Raw genomic sequence first — 26086 nt, 5'->3', positions numbered from 1 at the left:
AGGACAGGTTCCAAAACCACAGAGAAACCCTGTCTCGAAAACCAAAAAAAAAAAAAAGAAGTGTATGATTCAGTGATCTTGTTCAGTACAGGCACAAAGTTGTAAGTCAGTGTCATTACTGACACTAGAACATTTTTATCCCTTTAAAAGGAAACCCTCTACCCATTAACCATCAATCCTCTGCCTCTACAGACTGGTGCCCTGAACATTTATGCAAAGGAGTCACATTATCTGCTGACCTTTTGTGTCTGCCTTCTTTTTACACAGTGTGTTTTCATGGTTCAGCCAGGGTGGACATGCCACCAACAATTCGTGTTTCTGGTAAATACACATCACATTTTGTTATCTATGAGTAACATTTTAAAAAGTATGTTGGTGCTGCTCATATTAATTAGCACAGAATTATTCAAGATTTGACCCAAGGTACAACATATATTTGTGTACTGATCTTTGGGCCTATATTACTGATTATTAACATTTTACACTGGTCAACTTATAAATCACATTATAGCCAGATACGGTGGTGTGTGTTTGTACATCCAGTGCTTTGGAAGGCTACAACAGAGGATTGCTTAAACCCACAATGCGGAGACCAGCCTGGAAAATATGGGGAAACATCCTCACTTAAATCCTAAAGCAAAACTCATAGGTAAATAAGATATTAACTATTACATGTAATAATATATATTATCACATATTATACATAATAAAATACAGATATTTTCATTTTGCTGAGGGTCTTGTGAAAAGTTTAGTAAAATACTTCCCGCCTTTATCTGGAATCTCACTCTAAAGACGGCCCCTTTCCTCGTCTTTCTGGGGAATCACTACAGCCGCAATCCCTGTCTACAGAGGCGACAGTCCAGGATGCACAACCGATTCAACTGCATCTTAGCTCCTCACTACAAACACAGACCAAGACTCTGCTTCTAGCCAGCTGGTCTCACCTTGGTTGGAAGAGCTACATTAGGCGACTAACTGTTACCGTCACCCGGTACACAGAAACAGAAAACTAGACTGCAGGCAGGGAATGGTTTGGACACCACTCAGAGAATAGCAGACGCAAGCGATGGTGCATTAACACCTGAGCGACTCTGGCCGTTCCTACGGCCCAGCTACATTCCTGCCTTGGACTTTATAAAATACTTCTAATAAGTTCCTCTTGATGACTAAGTGAGGAGGTTCCTATGATCTCCAGCGAACAGGCTTCCTACAATTACCTACCCAATAAGACTGTAGGTTCCTATTGTTTTTTCCTGTAGAGGACTCCCAGGCCTTGTGCATGCTAGGTGAGTATACTGCCACAAAGCCCCTCCCCAGGCCTTAAGTTACTTCCTTTTTTAGTAAGGGTTCAATTTTCACAGTATTCATTAACCAAACACTTAAATTAATACCTGTAGAATAATTTGGAAATTTATCCATTAAAAAAATACTAGAATGTTCTTGGATAAGTAGGTTTCTATCAATCTTACTAAAATTCCTCACCACTGGGTTGGCAGCATAGCCCAGTGTTAAATTAGCCTGGTATGTGTGTGCAAGGTCATGGGTTCAACCCCGAGTACCCCAACTCCACACACAAATAAAGACCAATATCGTGTACCACCAGTTCAATGTATCCATTGTGCAAAAATAAACAAATAAATCTCTTCAGAAATTAGATTATTTTGAGTTTTGTTTTCATACCACATCATTGCATGACCATTTGGGCTTGCTTAGTAAATGCCTCTAAGTCTTTTATATATTCCTAAGAAGAATTGAAATTTCTTAGGAACAACTAACTTCTATTTTCTTTTAAGTCAAAATTCCCAAAGGCCCCGCTGAAGAACATCTGTCAGCACACAAGTAAATGAGTAGCTAACTTATCTAGATTATTTTTCTCATCCTGTTAATGGGATACAGTGTAATTAACCAAGCTGCACACACCTAGCGAGTATACTAGTTTGCTGTGTATGTGATAAAGCCCTTCCTAAGCATGGCACATAAGTGTGTTTGTGTGGGCGCTCTCCACAGCCACTATGGACCTCTGTGATGGTCACCTGTTTGTTTTTAGAAGTCACCGCTTCATCACACACAGTTCTTTTTACTATCTCTTCCTTTCTGAGAGGTGGATAGCTCGAAAGAATTTTCCATTTTAGGGCACAATCTTTTCCTAAAACCAAATCCAGGACTTGTCATGTAATAAGGTTTTAGTGGAGATTGACAAAAACAAAGCAAAAAAAAAAAATTAAATTAATTTCTTAAATTCCTATTAAAAATTCAACAGAGATGAACAGGCCAACCATCCTTCAAAGTCTTAAGACTTGGCTCTGGAGTGAATTCTGTAATGCACTATTTAATTTACTTACCTTCCCTAAGACATATTTACATTTTTAAAATTATATTTGTACATTACAAAATCTTCAAGGAAATTCCCTTAAAATCACTGATGTGTTTAATCCCGAGTAACCCCTCCTATGTCAAGCACTGAAGCTGTTTCTGATGGCCCTGATCTCAGATGTGCTTCTCTGTAACTGAGGGAACTGTGTGACAAGGTGACGAGAGACTACGATAAGTACTACTTATCTCTTCCCCATTTCAGGAAAGCCCTGCTCCAGGCTTAAAATGACTCACACCAGAGTCTGCTGTGGAACAGAAGATTAGCTTAACTATACAAAGATGTGCTGCATCTGTGCTGCACAACAACTGTTTACCTATGTAAAGATGGGTCATATTTGTTTATGCTGCATTTATTTAATTATGTAAAGGTGTGTTGCTATTTCACCTTGCCTGCCTAAGGCACCTGATTGGTTAAAAAAAAAAACTGAATAGCCAATAGCTAAGCAAAGGAGGGGGCAGGCGGGGGCTGGCAGCCAGCCAGCCAGGGGCCAGCCACAGAGAAATGCAGAAAAGCAGGATGGACAGTATGTAAACAGATAAGGTAAATGAGCCTCGGGGCAGCACATAGATGAACAGAAATGGCTAATTTAAAAGAAAAAAATAGCTACAAACAAGCCTAAGCTAAGACCGAGCATTCCTAATTAATAATAAATCTCCATGTCATGATTTGGGGACAGGCAGTCTAAGAAAGCCTACTATAAGAATCTGTTGGTTTTCTTGGACTCAAACTGTTTGGGCAGGAAAAAACTAGAAATCAGCTTTAGCTTAACTCTTTTCCAAATCAAAAAGGTGAACAAGGGATAAAAGACGAATCCACAGCCCAGCTGGAACAGGTGCTCAGGGGATGCTCAAGTCACCACAGCATCCCTGCAGGTGCAAAGTCGAGAGTGCTTACTTTAAAGCAGTAGCAAAAGCTATGACCTTCTGCTTTTAAAAGTTAGTGTGAGAACCGGAGACCTTAAAACATCTTTCCCTAGTTTGTGTTTTAAATGTCATGCTGGGTTTGCCCTGGAGAATGCGGGAAATAAAACTGAGCATGTCTTCTATACTACCAAAGGTTTTCACTACAGTAACTATGTAGCTTTTGATTTGTATGACCCTATTTAACCTCAGCCCCTCTTTCCACTACCAAAATCTATAATCCATTGGCCAGAAGAACAGGCACACACTCTAAGCCTGCTGATCAAGTTGGTATAAATAGGGCCAAACAGAATCCTTCCTAGAACTGTATCTGAAACAGCCACTCAGAAAAACTAAGCCCTTTCCACCACATAAAGGATGTCTTAGCAGAGCCTAAGAGAAACAGAGTTCTAATGTCAAATCACTGGTTCTCAGTCCCGATCTGCTTCCCTTCATCTTATAAGTTAACATTTTATCTTTTTAAAACATTATTTTACTAACTTATTTTTATGAGTGTTTTTCCACATGTATTACTGATGCCCTTCGGGGTCAAAAGAGGGCATCAAGATTACCTGAAACTAGAGTTACAGAGATGTGATCCACCATGTGGGGGCTGGGGATCGAACTCAGGTCTTCTGGGAGAGCAGTCAGGACTCTTAATTGCTGGGCCATCCCTCCAGCCCAAAAGTTTGTACATCTATCAGCTTCAGACCAAAAGATTCCTTTATTCTTAAAATTCTTTGAGTTGGATTTTTTTTCTGTCAGATCTAACTCAAAAATCCAATTATACTTATAACCCAAACTACACTGATTCAGCAAAGAGGATCAAGATAAGCACAGCACCACCAGCTTCACTGAGAATCTCTACTGTCTGTCCTTCAAAGCCTTAGTTAATTATTTTAAATTTAGACACCTTTGCACAGGTTCTGCTGTGTCTCCCATCTATCATTAATACATCCGCCAGCACTCACCATTCCTGCTATAACAATCCCTGTTATACGGGCCCTGAAAGTATGAGTTTGTCAACACTTCACAAGGACATTCCTAGAATTTCTCAAAATCTTAGCATAAGCTTATGTTACTTGATTTCCTATAAAAGCTGGATAAAAAATATATTCCAAGCAATACATTAAGTGGAATTTTAATTTTTTTTTTAGAATTTCAAAGACTGTTGAGGCGCTGCTTTCATAAAACAAAATTTCTAAATTTTGTTTGCAAAATCCAAAAAAGACAAGGCAATTTCAATATATTTTATCATAATAACAGTATGTTTTCCACTTTATAGCATTTGAAATTAGCGACAAAAATCTCAAACGTACCTCCAGTAAGGCTCCTGTCTGGAAGAATTTCAAAGGCTTTTCTATTGAGTAATAAAGACTGTGGTAGCTGCCCTTAGCCAGGTATGCTCTCACAAACCCAACTGCTATCACCAGCCATCTAGGAAAAAAGAGAGAGCGCAATTAGGAAAGAGAACAAAGAGTAAGGTGGAAGATAATATAAAGATATAGTAAAAGCACAAAGCACAGATTAAAAAAAAGGGATTCTAGATTTATCAAATGTTATGGTTTGACTCTAATAGTGGTTCTCAACCTGTGGATCAAGACTCCTTTGGGGGTCAAATAACCCATTCGCAGGGATCACCTAAAACCAATGGAAAACACAGGTATCCATTACGATTCGTAACGATAGCAAAATTACAGTTTGAATTAGAAATAAAAATAATTTTATGGCTGGGGGTCACCACAACATGAGGAATTGTATTAAAGGGTCCCAGCATCAGGAAGGCTGAGAGCCACTGGTCTATGTGAAGGGCACAGTCCCCAGAGTAATACTCTTGGGTGGAGGTCAACCTTCAAGACATGAGACCTAGTGAGAAGTCTTTATGTCACTAGGGACATGCCCTGAAAGAGGACTGTGAGATCCCGACCCTTTTGTGGCATGGTCACGAGGTGAACAGTTTTGTTCCTGATTTATCAATTGACCAACAAAAGGAGATCCTTCAGTTGTGGGATGGACCCTCCACAACTGTGCGCCCAAACAAAACTTCCTTCCTTGCAAGTGAATTATTTCAAGTTTCAAGTGTGGTATAAAAGTGATGCGCGCACTGACTATAACTCACAAAGGCCAAGTTGTAGCACAAATAAGTGTTACACCACCTACCGCACACTGTTAGAATAAAATTACATGGTGGCACCTCACTCATCAGGAACTTGACTCTTCGGTAAATGTGTCTGCTGAGAACAAGGTCAATATAAACGGAATAAGCTAAGATGGTCTTTGTGCAGTTAAATCAGATCCCACAAAGTCTAAAGGGGAACAAAGGGTTGGATTTTAATCGTTTTGTGCTGTTAAAGTATCTTTAATAATAATATTAAGACTGGAAAATATTTCAAACTATTTTCACAAGAGTCTCAGTGTGACATGCCCATATATAATCTTTCTTATCTAAATTATCAATGAAATATAAATAAAAGTTGCCTTTGAAAAAGAATAGTTTTAAATTTCCCAAAACCAAATGAGAAGAGAGATCAATAGGCTTATTGATTAGAATAACATGAAACAAGAAAGCACAGGAACATGCATGCAGCTGTGAACATTATCGTTCTGCTCAACTCTCCTTCTCAAAAATAAACATCAGGCCCTGGTATTCCTTGTTAAATTCCATAATGAAGCAAAAGTAACTCGGTCATTAAGGCACATATCAGAGAGAACAGTCAAATTTAACTAAATTGACACACTCTATACCTACAAACTATCACAGAAGGACATTAAATAAAGGTTTAGAATAGAAGAAATGAATTCCTTATGGGTAGAACTGGCCAGACGCCTATTATAAATTCATGCTCAGGTTTGTTATCAGTATTAGGCATAACTTCCCTCTCAAAATCCCAACTTCTCTTCCTGGTTTAAGATCTCACTCCTCACTCTTATCTCAAGCTCATCACCCAGAAAAAGACGTTCCTTCTTCCTCAGAGAAGCAATGCAATGCTTCTACTAACACCTTTGCTAGTACAGGAACTTTACACACAAGCATACACAGATCCCTGAATAGTCTCCTAAAAAAAAAAAATCACTCTAATTGATCTGGGGAAATTTATGTGAAAGACAACTTGGATCTGCAGTAGTTTTTCACTAACCTGAGTTTAGATTCAGGGATTCTGAGAACTTGTACAATCTTATGCAAGTTACAACTTCTTAAAGTCTATGTTTCTTTTTTTCCTTTTTTTTTTTCTGAGACAGGGTTTCTCTGTGTAGCCCTGGCTGGCCTTGAACTCAGTGATAGACGGTGCCCAGCCTGAGCCTATGTTTTAACACCCCCATTTCTAATCTAGCAATAAGCCTACCACCCTCCCAGCCTATTTCTTCATTCAAAGGCAACATACTAACTATAAATCTATAACATTTGTGTAAGTGTACAGTAGCATGTGTTAATAACAACATCTGAAGGAGCTACAAAATTAGCTGATTTAACAGTAAGGTGATCTGGGTGGAACAGCACTGATGTATGTATATTTTAAAATTTGAATCCTGCCAACCTATCTCCTACTCTATAAAACAGTTAAAGCTGAACTTTCAATATTACAGTCCATAATTCTCTTCTCTATATTTGAAAGTTTTATCTAAAAATTAGCCGGAGATGGAGCATGCCTTTTAATCCCAGCAGTCGGGAGGCAGAGGCAGGCAAATCTCTGTGAATTCAGGGCCACCCTGGTCTACAAGAGCTAGTTCCAAGACAGGCTTCAAAGCTACAGAGAAACTCGGTCTCGAAAAACCAAAAAGGAAAAAAAAAGAAGAAATTGTTGGGGAAAATGGCTACAGTCCTAGGGATATAGCTCAGGCAGAGTGCATGCAAGCAGACCCTAGGTTCAATCCCAGGACCACTAAACAAACAAATGAAGGCATGCTAGGGAGTCAAGAGGGGTGGCACAGGTCCCTAATCCAGCAGTCAGAAGACTGAGGCAGGAGGATCACAAGTTCCAGACCAGGCAAGACTACATAATGAGTTCTAGTCTTAAAAAACAAGTGGAAAGGAAAGGAGAAAGAAATAAGGGAAAGTAAGAAAAATGTGCTTTACAACTTAGAAATTGCCTAACAAATCATATAGGGATCCACCTCACCAAAGCCAGCGGATTGCGAAACTGGATTTACCTAGCCAGTTCCCCCTCACTGAAAAAAACAGAGGCCCAGAGGTAGCAGCAGATTCGGAGTTGCACGACAAGTTGTGTGAGAACTAGAAGTAAAACCCTGCTATTATTAAGGGGAAGACAGAAAGAGGGGAAAGTCCTTTCAAGGGTCGATTCATTCCCAACCTCAACTTGGCCCAGTCCTCCCTAGAAAGTCTAAATCCGCCCATCGGACAGCTCCGACTTGGGTGGCTGGTCAGAAACTTTGAACGCGTTCCCACTCCCTCCGAGATGCAAAGCTCTGCCGGGATTTTGAAAACGACCGCTGAAATGAATGATAGCCGCGGCTAGCGCCGCTTCCACGCCGCGGCTCGTGACCGGCCGACCGACAAGGCTGGCCTCCGCTCCGCTTCTCTCCGCCCCGAGCCGCACCTGTGGCCGCCCCGGCGAGGCCCCGGCCGGGCAGCCCCGGGCCAGCCTTCCCCGCGCTCCACCGAGCCCGCACAGAGCAAGCACCGCGGTGGCCCCGGGGGCGGGTTCCCACTCCTAGCCGCGCGCGCGGACCGCACGGCGCCCGGCCGCAGAGCTCGCTCCCCGCCTCCCCGCGCTCGCCCCAGCCTCACCCGGCCGTCATCACCACATTGTAGATGACCAGGTACGCCGTGGCCACGGGCCCGGGGCCCTTCTTCTTCCGCAGGCCGCTGCCTTCGCCGCCTCCGGCTCGGCCACTGCCGCCCCCATTCCCCTTGGTCGCCGCAGTCGCCGCCACTGCCGCCATGTCAAGCGCCCGCAGCCCGCTCTGCTCGCTCGCCGGCGCGCGTGCACCTCAGCCCCTACCGGGTGCTGCGAGGGGGCGGAGGGAGAAACGGGAGGAGGCGGGGCCGCGGCGCGGGGCGGAGCCGGGACAGAGCCCACGGGGGCCGCCATCTTGGATGAGGGCAAATAAACGCTCCAGACACTCCCGCCTGTCTGCTCGTCTCTATAACCGCCGCCACCTTGGGTGGGGGTCATTCCCTCCCCACTTCCGGCACACTGCCCGTGTTGGCGTCCAGTGCTATGTTGCCATGTTTGATTAGGTTCATATGAACCTGGGGCTCACATGTCAGGCCTGGCCCTACGCACAGATGGATGATTTGTCTCAGGCCATTCTCTATCTTATAACCATTTTTTCCTGCTGGATCCAAATGATACACCCTGGTCTGTGTTTCTCTTAGCCTCTCCCAGGTGCCATGTCTTCACCCCTGTACACAATTGCCCAAGTAGCTCGTCATTTTAGTTTAGGGCGATTGACGTCAGTTAGGCTTCCCGCCCTGTCAAAAGAGCAGAAGGAGCCAGTATTTTTGCTGCATGCATCTTTTTCTTCAAACTGTAGCCAAGTTAGGGAGCCAGCCTTCAGTAGTGTCTTCCCTGTCTTTTGATTTTTAATTAACCTGAACTGTACAGTGGAGACTCCGAACTCGCCAAGAGTCTCCATTCATTGGCCTGATTCTTGTGAAGGAGAATTAAGGTTTAGTTGGGAACCATGTGTGGTGTAAAGAGTTGTTTATACCCACAGGGTCTTAGCTTGATGGAAAACTCTCCTACTGAGTTAAAACAGAAACAATTTATGGAAGCTGCTTTTGTCTGCTGACCCCACTCCTTTTTTCTAGGTGTTTCTTCATTAAAGTGCCTTGCTATCAGTATTCAGTAACCAAGCATCTCCTTAAATAAGTTACTATTTAATGTAATAAAATATGCATTGATTCCATGACATATTTATGGAGCATCTACAACGTTGTATTGGAGCTTATCACACTAACGGAAAGAGACAAAAGTCTTCAGTCTCCCAGAGATTACACAGAAGGAACCAGATATAAATAAATATGCGTTAGTTGGTAAAAGTAGTATAAATTAGAAAATTATTACATGATGATGGTGATTTAGGATAGTTTATGATAATTGAAGAAACAAATGCTCAATTCTCAGAATATTTTAGAGTTTGTAAAATGTCTAGATAGAACATTAGATTCTAATGGAAGGCAAAAGAGACATTGGGACAACTTGGAAGAGTAAGTTGTAAAGAATGAAGTGACTTTTAAGGCAGAAGTCAGGACTTTTATGTTCAGTTTGAAATCCTTTTTAAAAAACCAAGTGCAGATTTTGGATAATTAAATTTCAACTCTGAGGTTAAGGAAAACTTGAAGGCTAGAGAGAGAGAGAGATTTGAGAGCATCAGGATGATTATAGGATTTAAAATCACAAGGCTCCCAAAATTGAGAGGTAGAAACTGAGAAACTGTTGAATTCTCATCCTTTACTGCTCTCCAAGATTGTAAAGACATTGTATGACCTTATTTTTCCTGACTTCTGTAAAGAACAAGTCGGGGAGGAGGGAGCAGGCTTGGTTTTCAGTATACACGGGGTGGTTCACAACCATCTCTAACTCTAGTTTCAAAGGATCCATTGCCCTCATCTGACCTTTGAAAGCACCAGGCACATACCCGGTACATATACATACATGCAGGCAAAACACTCCCAAAATAAATAAAACAACAACAAAAAACAAGTAGGCAGATCAAAAGTGCAGCAAAAACCTTTCCCCCGTTTTCACGAAGGATGAACTGTTCTGCAAAGCAATCATTCACCTAAAAGTTTCCCTCATTTATTTAATTGATTCTCTATCCAATATAGTATACCTAATGGGGAAGTAGAAAGCACAAATGCATAAAATTGAAAATCAACTTAAAACTCAGCATATCTTCTTGTAGTCGTTTATATCCAATCCCTTCAGTTCTGCAAAAATATCGGTGATCTTTTCTAAGTACAAATTTGTTCATGTCTACTACTTCTTTCGTCCTATTCTTTCGTGACACTTAAATGATTTTTAATGGCAGTTAAGATACCATGTAAAAAATTCAATGTGACCTTCAGTAATCTGAACAGTCCGTTTATTGTCTACCTGCCCCTTTGGTCTTGTTACTGGAGCCTTAGGCAAAAAGTCCTGGATCCAAGTGCCAATGTTCTATTCTCACCCACTCATCCCAGTGCACACATGATGGCAATGAGTAACTATGAAGAGCAGAGAAAGGAGATTTAATCAATGTGACTCCATTGGGAAACAGAGATCAATGGGTGCAGTGATTCCAAGTTCCCTTTGGAGCACTGACACAAGCCTTAGGTATAAACAGAAGAAGAACTGGAACATGGGGCAAGAAGCATTCATGGGTAAGCAGTCTTGGCCAATGTGGGATTAAGCTGATCATTATCTCAGCTATGGTAAAGTAGCTGGAAGAAGTCTCATCTTTTGAGAAGATAAGCTGGTTCCTGTTGTTCTCGGCTGAGGATACTCTCATGGTAGGATGATCTGTCGGCAAGGCTCTGCTGTTGCTGGATCCACAGTGACTACAGTATTAGGACAATGACGGGAGGCCTTCGGGTACTTTGAGGATTTCTGGAACATGATAATGTGAAAAGCTGACAGTAAACTAACTCAGTTACCATTCTTGCTGTGCCTTTAGTTTTAAAGGGTATTGGCATGTGCCTTAGTCACTGTCCTATTGTGAAGAGACGCCATGACCAAGACAACTCTAATGGAAGAAAGCGTTTAACAGGGGGCTTACTTACATGGCACCGCAGCAGTAGCTGAATGCTATATCCCGGTCCGTGGGCTGAGAGAGAGAGACTCCGGGCTTTTGAAACTTTAAAGCTCACCCCCAGTGACACACTTCCTCCAACAAGGCCATACCTTTTAATCCTTCCCATCTTTTTAACTGATGTCACATCTTGGTGACAAACATATGGGTAGGGGAAGCATTCTTATTCAAACCACCACAGCATGTTTTAGGTAGACACTCTTTGATTAATCTGCCCATGAGCAAAATGATCCAAAGTAAAGGAGACAGAGGAAGAAGTGAAGGTAGACATGCTGGGATTTCATCCTGCCCCATGGGGAGAGCTAGACCTTTTTAGCAAAAACAGTTTTATTGCATGCCTGTTCAAGTCTCACTCACACCCTGTTCTGCCTACCACAGCAACTTTATCTTAGCTCCTCTGGTGAGCAAGCTTTCTTTTTGCAAAGATGACTTCTCTCATGCTGTTCCATCTGCCTAGAACAGCATTTGTCCCTGTCTTCATAATTAAATTCTTCAATCACATTCTCAAATTCATTTCTTTGAATTTCTAGAGTGAATTGATCTCCCAGCTGTGGTGTCTACATATTTCTCATGATAAATACCAAAGCAATTTCACACTTACTTGTGTGGATTCAGCCTCCCACTACACTACAAGATTTAGAAGACATAAACAGTGGTGCATTTTGTCGGTGGGAGCTCATTTGAGTTCTATGTTTCTTTTTGTTGCCCAACACACCAACCTGTCAAAATGATATAGTTTGGTTTGACCTTGGTGATTTTAGAACTATGATCATAGCCCTACTGTGAAAATGACTTATAGATGCTTAGATAGTGTTTGTGGTTTTTGCCTGGATTACTAAAAATGATGCAGTACTGCATGTTGTGGTAACCACCCTCTCTTCTATGTGTATAGATACTGTTAATAGAAAAAAAAGCAAACAGACATGGTTGTACTAGCTATCTTTATGCTGTGCTGACAAAATGCCTAACAAAACTATATAAGGAAAGATTTATTTTGGCTCCCAGTTTCAGAAGACTTTAGTTTACAATGGTGGGAAGATATGGCAGGTTTCATGCAAATGGGAGCACTATCCTCATCTTACAAACGACCAGGAAGCAGTGTGGGCCTGGAACTAGAGGCAGGGCCGTGACCTTCAAAGACCCACCTCTAGAAACCCTCTTTAGCTACTAGGCCATCCTCCTAGTGGCTCTACGACTCCCCCAAAACATTAAACCTATGTGGGGGACAAGGACTCAAAATATAAACTTATGGGGGACATTTCAAACTAAAACCATAGCAATGTGCTGCTGATGCTCATAGGTTCATAGCTGTGTCCCACATCACGGTACAAATTTCATTTAATCTATCTGTAAGAGTCTCAAAGTCTTAACACATTGTCCAAAATCCCAGTCTCTTTGGGACACTTGACTATAAGTCTCATAAGATATGATTTAAAAGTCACATACTTCCAGCATAAAATGGCATAGAGTAAATGTTCCTTCTTCCAAAGGAGGACTGGGATGATAGTGAGGAGGACCGGGCCAACATAACATACAAGTTCAGCAGGGAAAGGGCTACGCCTTGAAGACTATGTCTGGCACTATGTGAGAGACAGAATATTAGCACATTTGGGAGATCTAATTAAATAATTTGAAGACTACAAAGCAGTTTTTACTGTGAAGAAAAATAAGCCATGAAAAGCTTTCAGACAAGGTACTGACCACAGTGATGAAGAGGGTGATGAAGTGTTATAAAAAGGCAGTCAGAAGAGCTCAAGGGTAAGTGGTGTGTCTACAGAAAGCTAACCAGGGTGAGATGACAGAAATGATTTTAAGTAAAGAGTGGCATCTTGAGTGCTAGGCTAGGGATTTAAATTTGAAGTAAGGCATGATAACAAAGTATTGTAAATTTAAATAGTTCTGGAAGTGTTATCCCAAAAGAACAGTGTACTTCACACGCATGCTACTTTCTATTACCTTTGTAACAGATTACTACACACTTAGTAGGTTAAACAGCATGACTTACTCCCTTAAGGAGGTCAGAAGTAAAAAAATTATTAATAAGGAACAAAACTAAAGTATCGGCAAGGGTAGTTCCTCCTGGAGGTTCCAGGAGAGAATCCATTTCTTGCAGCTTCTAAGAATGCTAGCATTCGTTGGGTCATGGATACCTCACTCCAATCTCTACCTGAGCTGTTTCCTGTTCTCTGATTTTAATCCATTAGCCTGTCTCTCATAATGACCTTCATGATTACATTAGGCCACCATAGTGTGGGGAAAATGGAAATGGACACTTTTGGGAAGGATGCATTATTATGCCTACCATATTTTATTACCAGAAGATTGGAAAAATGACAGGTATTCCTTTTAAACCATGCCAGGACAGGTGCCAAAGCTACAGAGAAACCCTGTCTCGAAAAACTAAAAAAAAAAACAAAAAAAAACAAAAAACAAAAACAAAATAAAAAACAAAATAAACCATTTCTGGAAGTAATGCTGGGGGATGAAAATGTGGCAAGAGCTTGTAGAAATAAAGAATGGTAAGCTGATGCTATAATAATTATCAGTTAGGGAAAGAAAAGGTCAAGGTCAGTCTGAGGACAAATGTTAATGCCAGTGAGACTGGGGAACTAAGACCTAGAGACCATGGTAACCAGAGGAAGCCAGACCCCCAGGATCCCTTAAGGGACCCTAAGCGGTTCCTAGCATAAGCATCTAAAAATCCTCTGTAGGGAATCATCTCCACTGTGGACACGCAGCATCCCTGGTTTCCATGTGGATGCTGGAGATTTGAACCGAGCGAGGTCTTCTTGCACACTCACCCCACAGAGCCAACTCCCCAGCCCAGCTTTCCCAAGCCTTGCTTATGCTTTCAATGCGAGTATTTCTTACTTACTTGAAGGAATTTTCATACCTTTTGGAGACTAATTTTTTATTTTACATGGGGCAAATATTTTCTGTGCCTAGATTTTTTTTTGCTTGTTTGGTTTTATCTCTCAACTAACAAAACTTTGTTGTTGTTACTGAAAATGTATCAATCTTTTCATTACTGGTTGGTAACCTTGATATCTAGTCTTCAAATTATGTTATCATTGAGCCGGTAAAGTTACTCTTCTATACCAGCTTCTAAAAGTTCTAAATATCATCTCCATGTTGAAGTCTGACAATGATTTTTGTGAAGTATGTGCTATGGTTTGAATGTGTCCCAGCTTTCCCGCACTAGAAATGTAATTCCCAATGTAACACTGGTGAGATGGAAGTCTGATGAGGTGGTAGAGCCATGAAGACTCATGGCTCAACACCAACACCTCAGGAGTGGGCTAAGAGAATGTGTTCTTAGTGAGAGGATCTGCCTTCCCACCTCTCTTGAGAGCTCACTCTCGCCCTCCCACTTTCTGCAACAGTATGACATAGCAAGAATGCCCTCCCCAAATGCAGGTCTCACAATCTTGAGTCTTTCAATATACCAACTTGAACTGGGGATGTAGTTTAGTGATAACACACTGATCAAGGCCCTGGAGGGATTTTATGTCCAGTACCACAAAATAAGAAATTATAAACAATAGAAGTTTATATTGCTTATACTTCTGGAGTCTAGGAATTCCAAGACTGAGGGGATGCACCTGATAAGAAATGTCTTGCTGCACAAGATGGTAGACAATTAAACAAGTACATGTGATATAGAAAAAAGTGGATGAGGAAGGAACCCAACTTACAAAAATCCATTCTTACAATAACTAATCCGTCAATTCATTAAGAACTTTTATGACCTAACCACTTTTTAAATGCCTTGTCTCTTTAAACGTATGTATAGGAGAATACAAGTTTTATGGATGTCAGAGACATCAGATCTGCTGGAGCTTGAGTTACAGGCAATGTGAGCTGTCCAACATAGGTGTTGGGAACTGAACTCTGATCTTCTGCAAAAGGAGTACACAAGTCTTTTGTTTTGATTTCTTTTGATTTTCAAGACAGAGTCTCTCTGTGTAGCACTGACTGTCCTGGAACTTACTCTGTAGACTAGACTGACCTTGAACTCACAGAGATCCATCTGCCTTTCCTGAGTGCTGGGATTAAAGATATATTCCATCACTGCCTGGCTGCGGTACAGAGTCATAAGCAGTGAACCATCTCTCCAGTTCCCGAAGTCTCACCTCTAAGCACTGTTACAATGACAATACCATTTCGACCTGAAGTTTGAAGAAGACAGTCAAACCACAGTAGTGTTAGCCTCCTCCAGGTATGACACACTTGAACTCACGCTATACATAGCCTTCTCCAACTCACCCTGTGTTTCATATCATATGGTCATCATCCTGACTGCATACTACACAGAGGTGGTAAAAGTGTGGACAAAGCAGAGAACCCTCATCCTCATCTTTTTGCCTTCCCCCCAAAGGGTAAGTTTCTACATGGAAGTTGTAATGTACCAGTTAGATTTCCAGGTTTCTAAACAATGGAGCCTAACTCTGGTTGGTTAGAGAGAAAGACTTTATCGAAGGGACATTGACTAGTTCATAAGGTTGATGGAAAAGCTGAAGAATGAGGTTTGGACATGGACAGGAACCGTGGGAAATGAAGCAGCCATAAATAGGGACCAAATCAATACACAGGAAGTATTGTGGTAATGGCACAGCCACCTCTGGACCTTGGATGTCACCCTACTGCTTCTCCTGCCACCCTTGGGAAGATTCTAGACTGCCATTTGGTTGTGCTACTCCAGTGTCAAGGCCTTAATTAGTATCAGCTGACTGGAAGATCTCATGTCCAAAGTTTACAGACGAAAGAGCTGGGGAAGGGACTGCTTGGCTGCATAGGAAGCTCCTTATGTGTACATGCTCCAAATAGGAAGTGTGGTAAGCCACCTCTGATGAAAAACGAGCATCCTAGGGAATATCAAAAATAAGCATATCTGGCTCTTGCCTACCCAAGGGAAGGAGAACTGAGCCATATAATTACTTAAGATCTGGGAGCGTCATTGAACCTTGTCTTTGCTTGGAACACGAAGTTGTGCAGTCACTGAAGTGAAAGGCAGCTTGGGCTGCTCCTTCTGCTTGGCAGAGCACTGTTGTTGCTTCTGTCTAGTTTTCTTTGCCTGTGACTGAGGAAGAGGAGGGAGAGGAATTCTGTGCTGTGGGATAGGCAGCTATTATCCATCCAGGAAGCAAGGGAAGGATCTCAGCCTCACTTCCCACCTGGTTATCAGGAGAGGGTCTACAGTGACGGGTTTAGGGCTGCCTGGTCAATCATGAAGACAGCTACCATTTAGAATCTCATTTACTTGGAGAGCTAGCTTCTCTAAAACCTTGGAGGGAAGAAAGCGAGGTGACCGGGTTGACGCTGAGGTTCACCCTAAACTACCAGTGAGCCAGTTCTTTGTTATGGTTTGAATCTGGTTTGTCCCCTCTGAAATCCATATAGATGTTTGATTGTCACTGTAGCAGTGTTGGTAGTGGGCCTTTAAGAGCCAATTAGGTTGTTGAGAGATTAATGACTTTCCAGATAAATTGGGTTCACTTTCAGAGAGCAAAGGGTTTCAAAGAGATCCAAGTTTTCTTCCACGGTGCTTACTTGTCCTCCCTCTTCCTTCAAGAAGATTCTCAGAACCATGAACCAAATAAACTCCTTTCTTTTATACAGATTACTCAGTTAGCAACAGAAAATGGTCTAAGACACACCAAGACTGGCTGGCATATGTCCTAACATGAAAACAATTTTCTGTCAGATACATGGGATGAGCAGAGGCAGAAAAGTCAGAAACAACAAACTATTACTGGCAAAAGCAGCAACTAAGTGCCTTCTGTTGAGTCTCAAGTCCCATTACACAGAGTGCTAGTGATCAGCAGATGGGCACACACACACACACACACACACACACACACACACACACACACATCGTGGTTTAAATATCAGATATTCCCTATGGGCTCAGGTGCTTAAATACTTCATTCCCAGCTGTTTGGGAAAGCTGTGAGGTCTCTGGGAGGTAGAGTCTTGTGTGTAGTATGAATAATAAAAACCCAGAGACAGATATTAGGGTTCAACCTGAAGATCAGAAAAGCAAAGCAGCCAAGCCACTAGAGAGCTCTTACCTTCAGGAACTCTTCAGACTGAAAGAGAGTGAGTTCCTGTCACATCCAGTCTTATATTCCTCTCTAGTGCTGAGATTGAAGGCATGCACCACCACCGCCAGGCCTCTATGGCTAACTAGTATGGCTTCTGGGATTAAGGGTCTGTGCAACCACTGCCTGGCCTGTATGGTTGCTTTGTACTGACCTTCAGACAAGCTTTATTTATTAAAATACAAATGAAATAGCACTACATTTCCCCTTATTTGCTTAAAATAAAAAAGAAGGCTATAGCTAATATGATAAAAACTATATACAAGTACATGCTTTTCACTCCTTTGCTTTTTATTTTATAAGGTTTTGGGAGGTCTGCTAGGTAACACCGGTGTTCCTTGTGCCAGGAAGGATCAGAATTTTCAGTTTAGCACCTACAGAAGCAGCTGCCGTCCTCCTCAGCACTACGGCTGTTGTTGCTTTATGTAATAATCAGATCATGTAACTACAGTGACATGTATACATGGCATTAAGAAGTCTATGAACAAACCTATTGACTTTTGGTATACATGTAACTTAGTGGGAACAGAAGTATGACCCTTTACTAACCCATTTTACAGGGAAAATAAAGATTGTGGTTAAGACAGCAAGTTATGGCCAATGGAGACAAGCAGCCTCTGCTCTAGGTACATGAGTATGCCATTCTTCTGTTGTTATGGACACCTAGCTGATTCAGCCAAGTGATGAAGTCAACCTGTCTTTAAAATGACATCATCAAGCAATTTTCATCATTCTAGGCTTAATCTCTTTCTTGCCCTTGACATGGGTGCTATTGAAGTGTTCAAGCTGTTTACCTGGGTTCACTACCATGCCTGGCCTAACTCCCAGAAGTCCCTTCCTCTGCCTTGATCTTCTTCAGACTTTTGGCTTTGACTTTGGAGGCTTTGGTTTGTGCCATCTATTACCTCGAGTCTCCCTTTCACAGTTCCTGACTCTACCAGCCTCTAGCCCTCCGTGAACTCATCAGGACAGATTTACTTGCCTGTCTTGGGAGAGGTGCGAGGGATGCAAACGCTTGTAGATGGAAGTTTCTGTCCCACCCCGGTCCCACAGCCATTCAGTCCCAAAGAAACTGTTTGGCTTATTACCTAAGGATTATTATTATCTAGCTCTTACAATTTAACCCATATTCTTGTCTATGTTTAGCCATGTGGCTTAGTACCTTTTCTCAGTAAGGCATTCTCATCTTGCTTCCTCTGGATCTGGCTAGTGACTGACTCTCTGCCTTTCCTCTTCCTAGAATTCTCCTAGTCTGGTTGCCCTGCCTATACTTCCTGCCTGGCTACTGGCCAATCAGTGTTTTATTAAACTACTATGAGTGACAATTTTTTACAGTGAACAAGAGCATTGTCCCACAGAATTTCCCTTTTTTTCTTTTCAAAACAAGAACTCTGAATCTAATCTCCTTTGTTTAGCTTTTTCCTGACAATTATCTATAACAACTTGTAACCAATAGTCTAAACAAAGACAAACATCCATGATACATTTTTTGGGAATGTGGGGCTTAGTTTTCTAGGCTACTTCTTGCTGATTGGAAGAACTGATGAACTTATGGGGACCCAAAGAAAACTTAGGATTATGGTCAATTCCTGAATGGAGTATTCTGTGAGGCTGGGTTATCTCAGCCAGCAGTCTTGAGTCTGTTCTGGATGTAGAACTCAGAGGAAACTGCAACAGAGGTGCTCTGAAATGTTGGATCATCTGGGCCATCTTCTCCCACTGGAGATTTTTCAGGGAGGGGGGGTTTCATTGACCAAACCTTATTTTTCTTAACCCAAAATGAACCTACAGCCTTCTATTTCTTGTGAAAACAAAAGCAAAACCTCTTGTCCAAAGTAACGTCTTTTGACTTAAATTGTGAAGTCAAGGCATTTTCAAAATATATAGGTTAAATTAATCCAGTAGCATTTATAATCAAATGACTTTTAGCAGCTGTTGCTCTTTCCTCAGCAGTCAAAAAATTCAGACAACACAATAACATACAGTATCCGGACTTTTTGTATATTTTCCATCTTTATGTGTCTTTTTTCTCACTCTATTTGTTTTTAAAGGTCTTTCTCTATCATTTTTCTTTTCTTTCCTAAGCCTATATATATTTTTAAACTCACTGTAAACAGTATAGAGGTTTTTTTTCCAGCTGAATCTGTCTTTATTGTATATCTCTATCTTTTCTGGTCACATGAGGCTTTAATCTGCTAAGCGGCATGGCTAGGATAAAGTGGTGGCTTTGGCAACTGGCTCTGAAAGTCTAGCTTCATGACATAAGTATTGGCAGGAGCCATGTTTATTTTCACAACTCTGCAGAGTTTCTAGGTCCATGCTGCTGGTGCTCATAAATATCATTTAACTGTTTGATGGCAGGGCCTCTTTTTTTTTTCAAGACAGGGTTTCTCTGGGTAACAGCCCTAACTTTCCCGGAACTAGCTCTTTTAGACCAGGCTTGCCTCGAATTCACAGAGATCTGCCTGCCCCTGCCTCCTGAGTGTTGGGATTAATGTCATGCATCACCACTTCCCAACTGGCAGGGCCTCTTATAAGAGCTACCTTGTGGTTTTTGCTGCTAAGGCTGAGCAGGAGCCTTTTTTAAAGAAGCCACGCCTCTGTTGCCACCAGCAAACAGAATCTGCCAGAGTAAAGATGATTACCAAGAAACAGTGCTTGATTCTGTTCTTGGCTGCCTAGAATCGTTTTTTCAAAGTTTTCTCAGGCTTTATGTGGAAATTCTTGCCAAATGTATTGGGTGCCATTTGTTTTGAAAAGAAAAAAGGGGGATATATGTAGCTATAATAAGATAAAAAGGTAGATTATTAAAATGCTTTTTAAAAGCAACTACTAGTTTTAAATATTTTATATTGGATTTGACTTTTTATTTTGAATACAAATTTTGTGTATTGATATAAATTTGAGATTAATTTTGTTAGAACATACTGTACATACATTTCTATTCTTGTTCAAGGTATTGTACCCATACAACTCATATAACAATGTAATGAAAATTTCTAGTCCTTGAAAGTTATTATTACCAACTGTTTAGAATAATAAGGAAATGCAGGTTAGTAGCTAAGCACCTATTATAATTGAACTTGTAGTCACAGTTACGTTTTCAAGGTCAAACAGAGATATATTTTAGATAGACAGGTCATATCCAAACACTTCCAGAGATCTACAGAATGTGACCGTTAAGATGTTTTAATAACATCTGTTCTTTTTTTCTTTTTTATGACAATGAGACATGTCTGCTCCTAGCAGCACCAATCTACTTCAGAGAAGATGATGGGTATCAAAGAAACTCCACATGGAGCTTACTTTCTTTGTGGCAAAAGTAAACCACTGGGCAAGAAATTGCCCTTGCCCCAGTTGCTGAGAGTATGCTGTCCTAATGGGGCAAACAGGACACAAAAGAGAGTGACTGTCAAACCTTGCCCAGACAAGGTGAGACAGTCCTTCAAAAACCCTGCTTCATAGAAAAGTCTGTCAGATATTCTAGAACCTATATGCCAAAGATGGATGATTCAACATTTTAGAGGAACTTTGGGTGGCTGTCTGTCATTACTCACATTTTTTGGAAGTCACTTGCTCACATTTCCTGCTTACTCAATTAATATTATTTCTTTCTTGTATCTCTGAAGGAGTTGAAGACTAAATATTTATAGTTTTCCTTGTTTACCATACACAGAAATTAAGTTATGATAGAAAGTAAATTAGGTGTAAGACTTTTGACTCACCAAGATAGGATAGATAAGGAGTATTTTCTTTGAATTTGTCAAATGCAAATGGACTAGACATTGTTGATGTATTTATTGCCTGTGTATACTATATATAGTTATTGTATTATTGTATGTATTTTTCCTTTTATCAGTTATAGCCTTCTTTATTTTAGAGCAAAAAGGGTATAAGGATATCTTACTTACATTTTAATAAATAAAGCTTGCCTGAAGATCAGAGGGTGGAACTAAGCTTCTAGAGGCCAGGCAGTGGTGTCACACACCTTTCTTTAAATTCCAGTATTTGGGAGACAGAGGCGGAAGTATCTCTGTGTGTTAAAGGCCACTGTGGGCTACACAGCATCAATGCAGAAAGAAATCCAGGTGGTGGTGATTCACAGCTTTAATCTTAACACTAGGGAGTCACACAACTTTAATACCAGCACCAAAGGGGAATATAAGACAGGAGGAAACAGAGGCTCAGCGCTCAGTCTGCAGTTTCCCAGTCTTGGTAGAGGTAAGACTTCTCTAGTGGATTCTGATCTTCAGCTTGAACCCCAGTGTTTGTCTTTGGTTTTTATTATTTGTGCTACAAATGCTTGATGAACTCATTTTTCATTGGCATGCCTTCTTTCTCTGTAGAAAGTTACTTTTACCTTCCAAACTTCTGATGGATTTCATATCCCAAGGGATTATAGCTTTTAAAAAATACTTTATTTAATGATCAGGTCAACAGAGGTTCTGGAGACTATAGAGTAACTGCTTATATTAACAGCTCATATTTGGCCTTCTCCCTACTCTGGTGACTCCCTATTTCTGAAATTCTTCATCTTCCAGTGCCCCAGAAAATAGAAGTCTCTCATTTTGAGCTTTCTAGACAGCTTTGAAAAGATATGTATTTAGCCTTTTCCTCTGTATAGTAACCTGTTTGTTCTGTGGTTAATATTCAGACAGAAGCAAATGAATGTGAATTTGCTTTTGTAAATATCTATTAAAACAGGAAACTTTTTGGGATAAAGGTTAATGTGACTGAAGTCAAGATGTGAACAGTACTGATTGTAAAGATAGACACCTACGTTCAGGTATGTTCTAATCCTTCAATGAGTAAGGACTACTGATTGTAAAGATAGACACCTACGTTCAGGTATGTTCTAATCCTTCAACGTTTAAGGACTACTGATGGTAAAGGAAGACTCCTAACTGCAGGAATGCTCTAATCCTCCAACAAGGAAGGGAGGAGTGCTTTGAGACAGGAAGTGAAAACCTTTTCTTAGTAGAGGAGTTGTAGCATCACTACTCCCAGGAACTATTTTTTATATAATTGCATAGATGCCTTAGTTAGGGTTACGATTGCCATGATGAAAAAACATGACCAAAACCAACTTGGGGAATAAAGGGTTTATTTCACTCACAGTTCCATAGAACAGTTCATTATCAAAAGCAGTGAGGGCAGGAACTCAAGCAGAACAGGAACGTAGAGGCAGGAGCAGAAGTCATGAAGAAATGCTGCTTACTGGCTTGCTTAGCCTGCTTTCTTTTAGAACCCAGAACTACCTACCCAGAGGTTCACCACCCACAATGGGCTGAGCCTTCCCCATCAATCACTAATTAAAATTCTCTACATGTTTGCCTACAGTTGGATCGTATGGACATTTTCTTGTTGTAGGGAGAGCAGGGCCCTTTATTTGTCCTGGCCACCGGGCTAGCTTACACCTGAAATAATCACACAGAAACTGTATTCATTTAAACACTGCCTGGCCCATTATCTCTGGTCTCTTATTGGCTAACTCTCACATCTTGATTTAACCCATTTCTGTTAATCTGTGTATCACCACGAGGTCTTGGCTTACTGGGAAAGATTTAGCACATCTGATTCTGGCAGCTCCATGGCGGTTTTCTCTCTCTGACTCTCTTTCTTCATCCCAGAATTCGGTTCTGTCTCCCCACCTACCTAAGTTCTCCCCTATCACCAGGCCCAAAGCAGTTTCTTTATTAACCAACAAAAGTAATACAAATACAGAAGGACCTCCTTCACCATTTTCCCAATTGCAACTCCCTCTTCTCCGACGACTCTAGCTTGTATCAAGATGACCCAAAACTAGCCAGCACAAAAGGTAATTTCGATGACTCTTCTTTGGGAATTTTAATGTCAAAGATCTTTCTTTGGAGTAGAATTTAAATAATTCTTCCCATCTTTCATAGCCTATAACTTTTTCAAATATTCATTTGAAAAATGAATATTTCCACAGGTCTATAATCAGTTTCCTCAGGGTGGAGAGGTTTCTGCATAAACTCAGTACCTGTGTGCCAGAGTAGTGGCTTCCACAGACCCAGGGACTGTGCATGAGTTCAGTTACTCTTTATATCAACTTATGAATGAGGAGCTATTCTTACTTTAATTTACTAGGTGGTGAAACTGAGGTACAAGATACCAGCTATAGTAAATAGCAGCTTTCATAGAAGGAATAGAACCTGTGTCCTATTCCTATAGACATCTGAGTTCTGAAGATTGTCCAATTTGAAAATAGTTCCACTTGGCCGACTGACCAGATAAATCCTATTTCAGTGTATCACAAGCCTTTAGTGAACATGCAAGATTCTTTCTAGAGACTGTATGATTACTATTAGTTTGTTTTTTGAGACAAGGTCTCACATGTAGCCCTGGCTGGACTGGAACTCACTATGTAGATCAGGCTGGCCTCAAACTCATAAGAGATCTTTTTGCCTCTGCTTCCTGAGTGCTGGGATTAAAGGCGTGTGCCACCATGCTGACAGTGTGATTATTTGATAATGTTTGGTGAAGCTGATCTGAGGCTCTCTTTTGCTAATAGAGCCCTGGAGCAAGGCTGTAGAGAAGCTTCAGAGCAGTGTCTCTCAACCTGTGGGTTGTGATCCCTTCGGGGTTGAATGACCCATTGCACAGGGATTGCTCATCCGATATCCTGCACATTAGATATTTACAGTGTGATTCATAACAGTAGCGAAATTGCAGTAATGAAGTAGCATGAGGAAAGGGTCTCAGCATTAGGAAGGTTGAGAATCGCTGCCTTACAGCAACATAACTCCTAACTGGCGATCAAGATGCCTGCCTAACAGACATCAGTTAATGTGAAGGATCAAGATGACTTAATTTGTAGTTCCCCTCCTTTACTTATGGTCAATGAAAAAGAAATTTGGTCAGCAGAGCCAAATGGTGTCTTGTGAAAGTTTATCACAGGTCACTAACAGAAACTCACAGGGCTGTGACCTCCAACGTGAAGACTAAGTTCGTGAAAGAACTTAGAAGGCAGGTAAGAAATACTCTTAAAATCTAAAACAAGCAGCAGTGGTAAGTCCTAAAACTATATAAAAATCCTTCCTAAGGTAGTCACTAAACTGATCCTTGGGAGAGACTTTGAACTAAAGTGTAAATCAGGTCACTTGTAAAGACGAGAGCTATCTTAATTAATTTTCATCCTAGGTCAAGCACAACTTTATAAGTCAATTCTTGTGTTTGCTTGTGTGTACATGTTTACATGTTTGTGTGCTGGCCAGATATTGACATGTGTTGTCTACTTCAGCTGCTCTCCGTTCTGTTTTTGTTTGTTTTCTAAGAGAGTCTCTCATTGAACTGGAGCTCACTGATTGGCCAGGCCGGCTAACCATCCAGCTTCCCGGGATCTGCCTGTCTCTGCGACACCTGCCCTTTGCTGAGCCTGACTTTGAAACCGATGCTGAAGATCTGAACGCAGTCCTTGTGTTTGGGCTGCAAGCTCTTTACCGGCTGAGGCATCTCCCCAGCTCTAGAAGCCAATTCTTCATAATTATGTAGCACAGTGTTTGGCTGTAATTACAAGATGAACCCACAGACTCTGCAATTAGCACCGAGAGAAGACTACAAAGACAGGACAAACACCATGCACTGTGGTACCCTTTATTAAAAATCGTGAGCTAACTGCAGTTGTAGCGTTCTCGTTCACCATTTCGATGGCATAATAAACTGAGAGCACATTGATACAGTCCCAGGAAGGCATCAACCTATAAACACACGTATAGCCACCCATGCACACATACACACAACAGACACACAAAGATTATAATATAAACACAAAGTGATGAAGAACACTTTGAATGCTCTAAACCAAATTAAAACCCCTTTATTATGATGCTAAACTGTGGCACTACTGTGGCTATAATGAAAGATATTGTAACTGCTTAAGAAGCCAAAAGGGAAAAATACTGGCAATTTGAAGCTAGCAGCGAAAAGCAGGCAAAGGACAATGGAAGATAAGAAGACTGAGAAATATCAAGTTTCTAATGTCGGCACTGTGTAGGATTGCACAGACACAATTCAAAATTGGTTTTTAAGGAATCAATTTATCTTAAAAGTCCTTTGAAATATTAACTTGCTGTGCTTTCCAAACAGTGGAAAAGAAAAAAAAATATATTTGGAATGTTACACACACACACACACACACACACACAGAGGAAACATACTAGGATATCAGTTTATGGTCTTTGTTTATGACCTCCAAAAAGTTTCATAAGAAAAAAAAATTAAGTGCCAACGAAGTGAAAGAAAGTTAAAAATTCCTAAAGATGCAAGTCTGAGTGCGCGGATGAGGTCTAAGTACAGCTCAGGGGTGGGGCAAGGCTGGGCTGATTCGAGAAGGGAGCAATGGGGGGGCAGAAGGCAGGCCGAGCTCTTGGAGGAGCACCGAGAATGAGGGTGTATTCAGCTCAGACTGGAAGGAGCTTCCAAAGTGCATCGAGTTCTACAGTTGCTCACCAGTTGAAATCAGTTTCAGAGTGCCCAATAAATAATCAAAACCAGCATTTCGGCAAACTGGGCTTTCTACATCCAGATGCAGAAATAGTCACTGCACAAGCAGGCTATTCATATTCGTTAATGGCACAAATATGAATCCTGGCGTAAGGGGAAAAAAAGCACATTGGCAAGGATCTTTTCTTTCTTTCCTTCATGGATTCTCAGGCAAATGTCTGAAGCTGCCCGAGGCTTGCAAAGGGGGGTGAGATTAGTTTCCTGTGGATTTTTAGAGGAAAGGAGATTTTATTTCCCCAAGGAAGCCAGAGTCCCCCATGAGCAGGGGACCTGCTTTCAGGATGTAAGAAATATAATTAATGTCCTGATTGCTGCAGTTTGTGCCAGCTTCAGAGCCAGGAAAACTGGCAGGTAGAATGCGGAGAGAAATGGGAGGTTTGAAAGTGGGGAGTCGGAAGGCTGCCTGCCTCCCTAGTCAGGGTGGCTCA

At 41.2% G+C, this 26086-nt stretch overlaps 1 protein-coding gene across 1 annotated transcript in view; it reads right to left on the bottom strand.

Moving 5' to 3' along the window:
- Positions 1–8236, bottom strand: part of Hacd2 (3-hydroxyacyl-CoA dehydratase 2) — a 92892-nt gene extending 84656 nt beyond the window's left edge. Inside the window, exons 1-2 of the mRNA XM_005344887.3 lie at positions 8024–8236; positions 4596–4713 (exon numbers count right to left, since the gene is read on the bottom strand). Of these exons, the coding sequence (XP_005344944.1) occupies positions 4596–4713; positions 8024–8178 (273 nt within the window). The 5' untranslated portion in view covers positions 8179–8236. The remainder of the gene's footprint in view (positions 1–4595; positions 4714–8023) is intronic.
- Positions 8237–26086: the final 17850 nt, after the last annotated feature.

Source organism: Microtus ochrogaster, chromosome 2 (assembly GCF_000317375.1).
Source record: "Microtus ochrogaster isolate Prairie Vole_2 chromosome 2, MicOch1.0, whole genome shotgun sequence".
Taxonomy (NCBI): Eukaryota; Metazoa; Chordata; class Mammalia; order Rodentia; family Cricetidae; genus Microtus; species Microtus ochrogaster.
The sequence above is the reverse complement of the archived record's forward strand: the minus strand, read 5'-3'. Positions and strand labels throughout refer to the sequence as shown.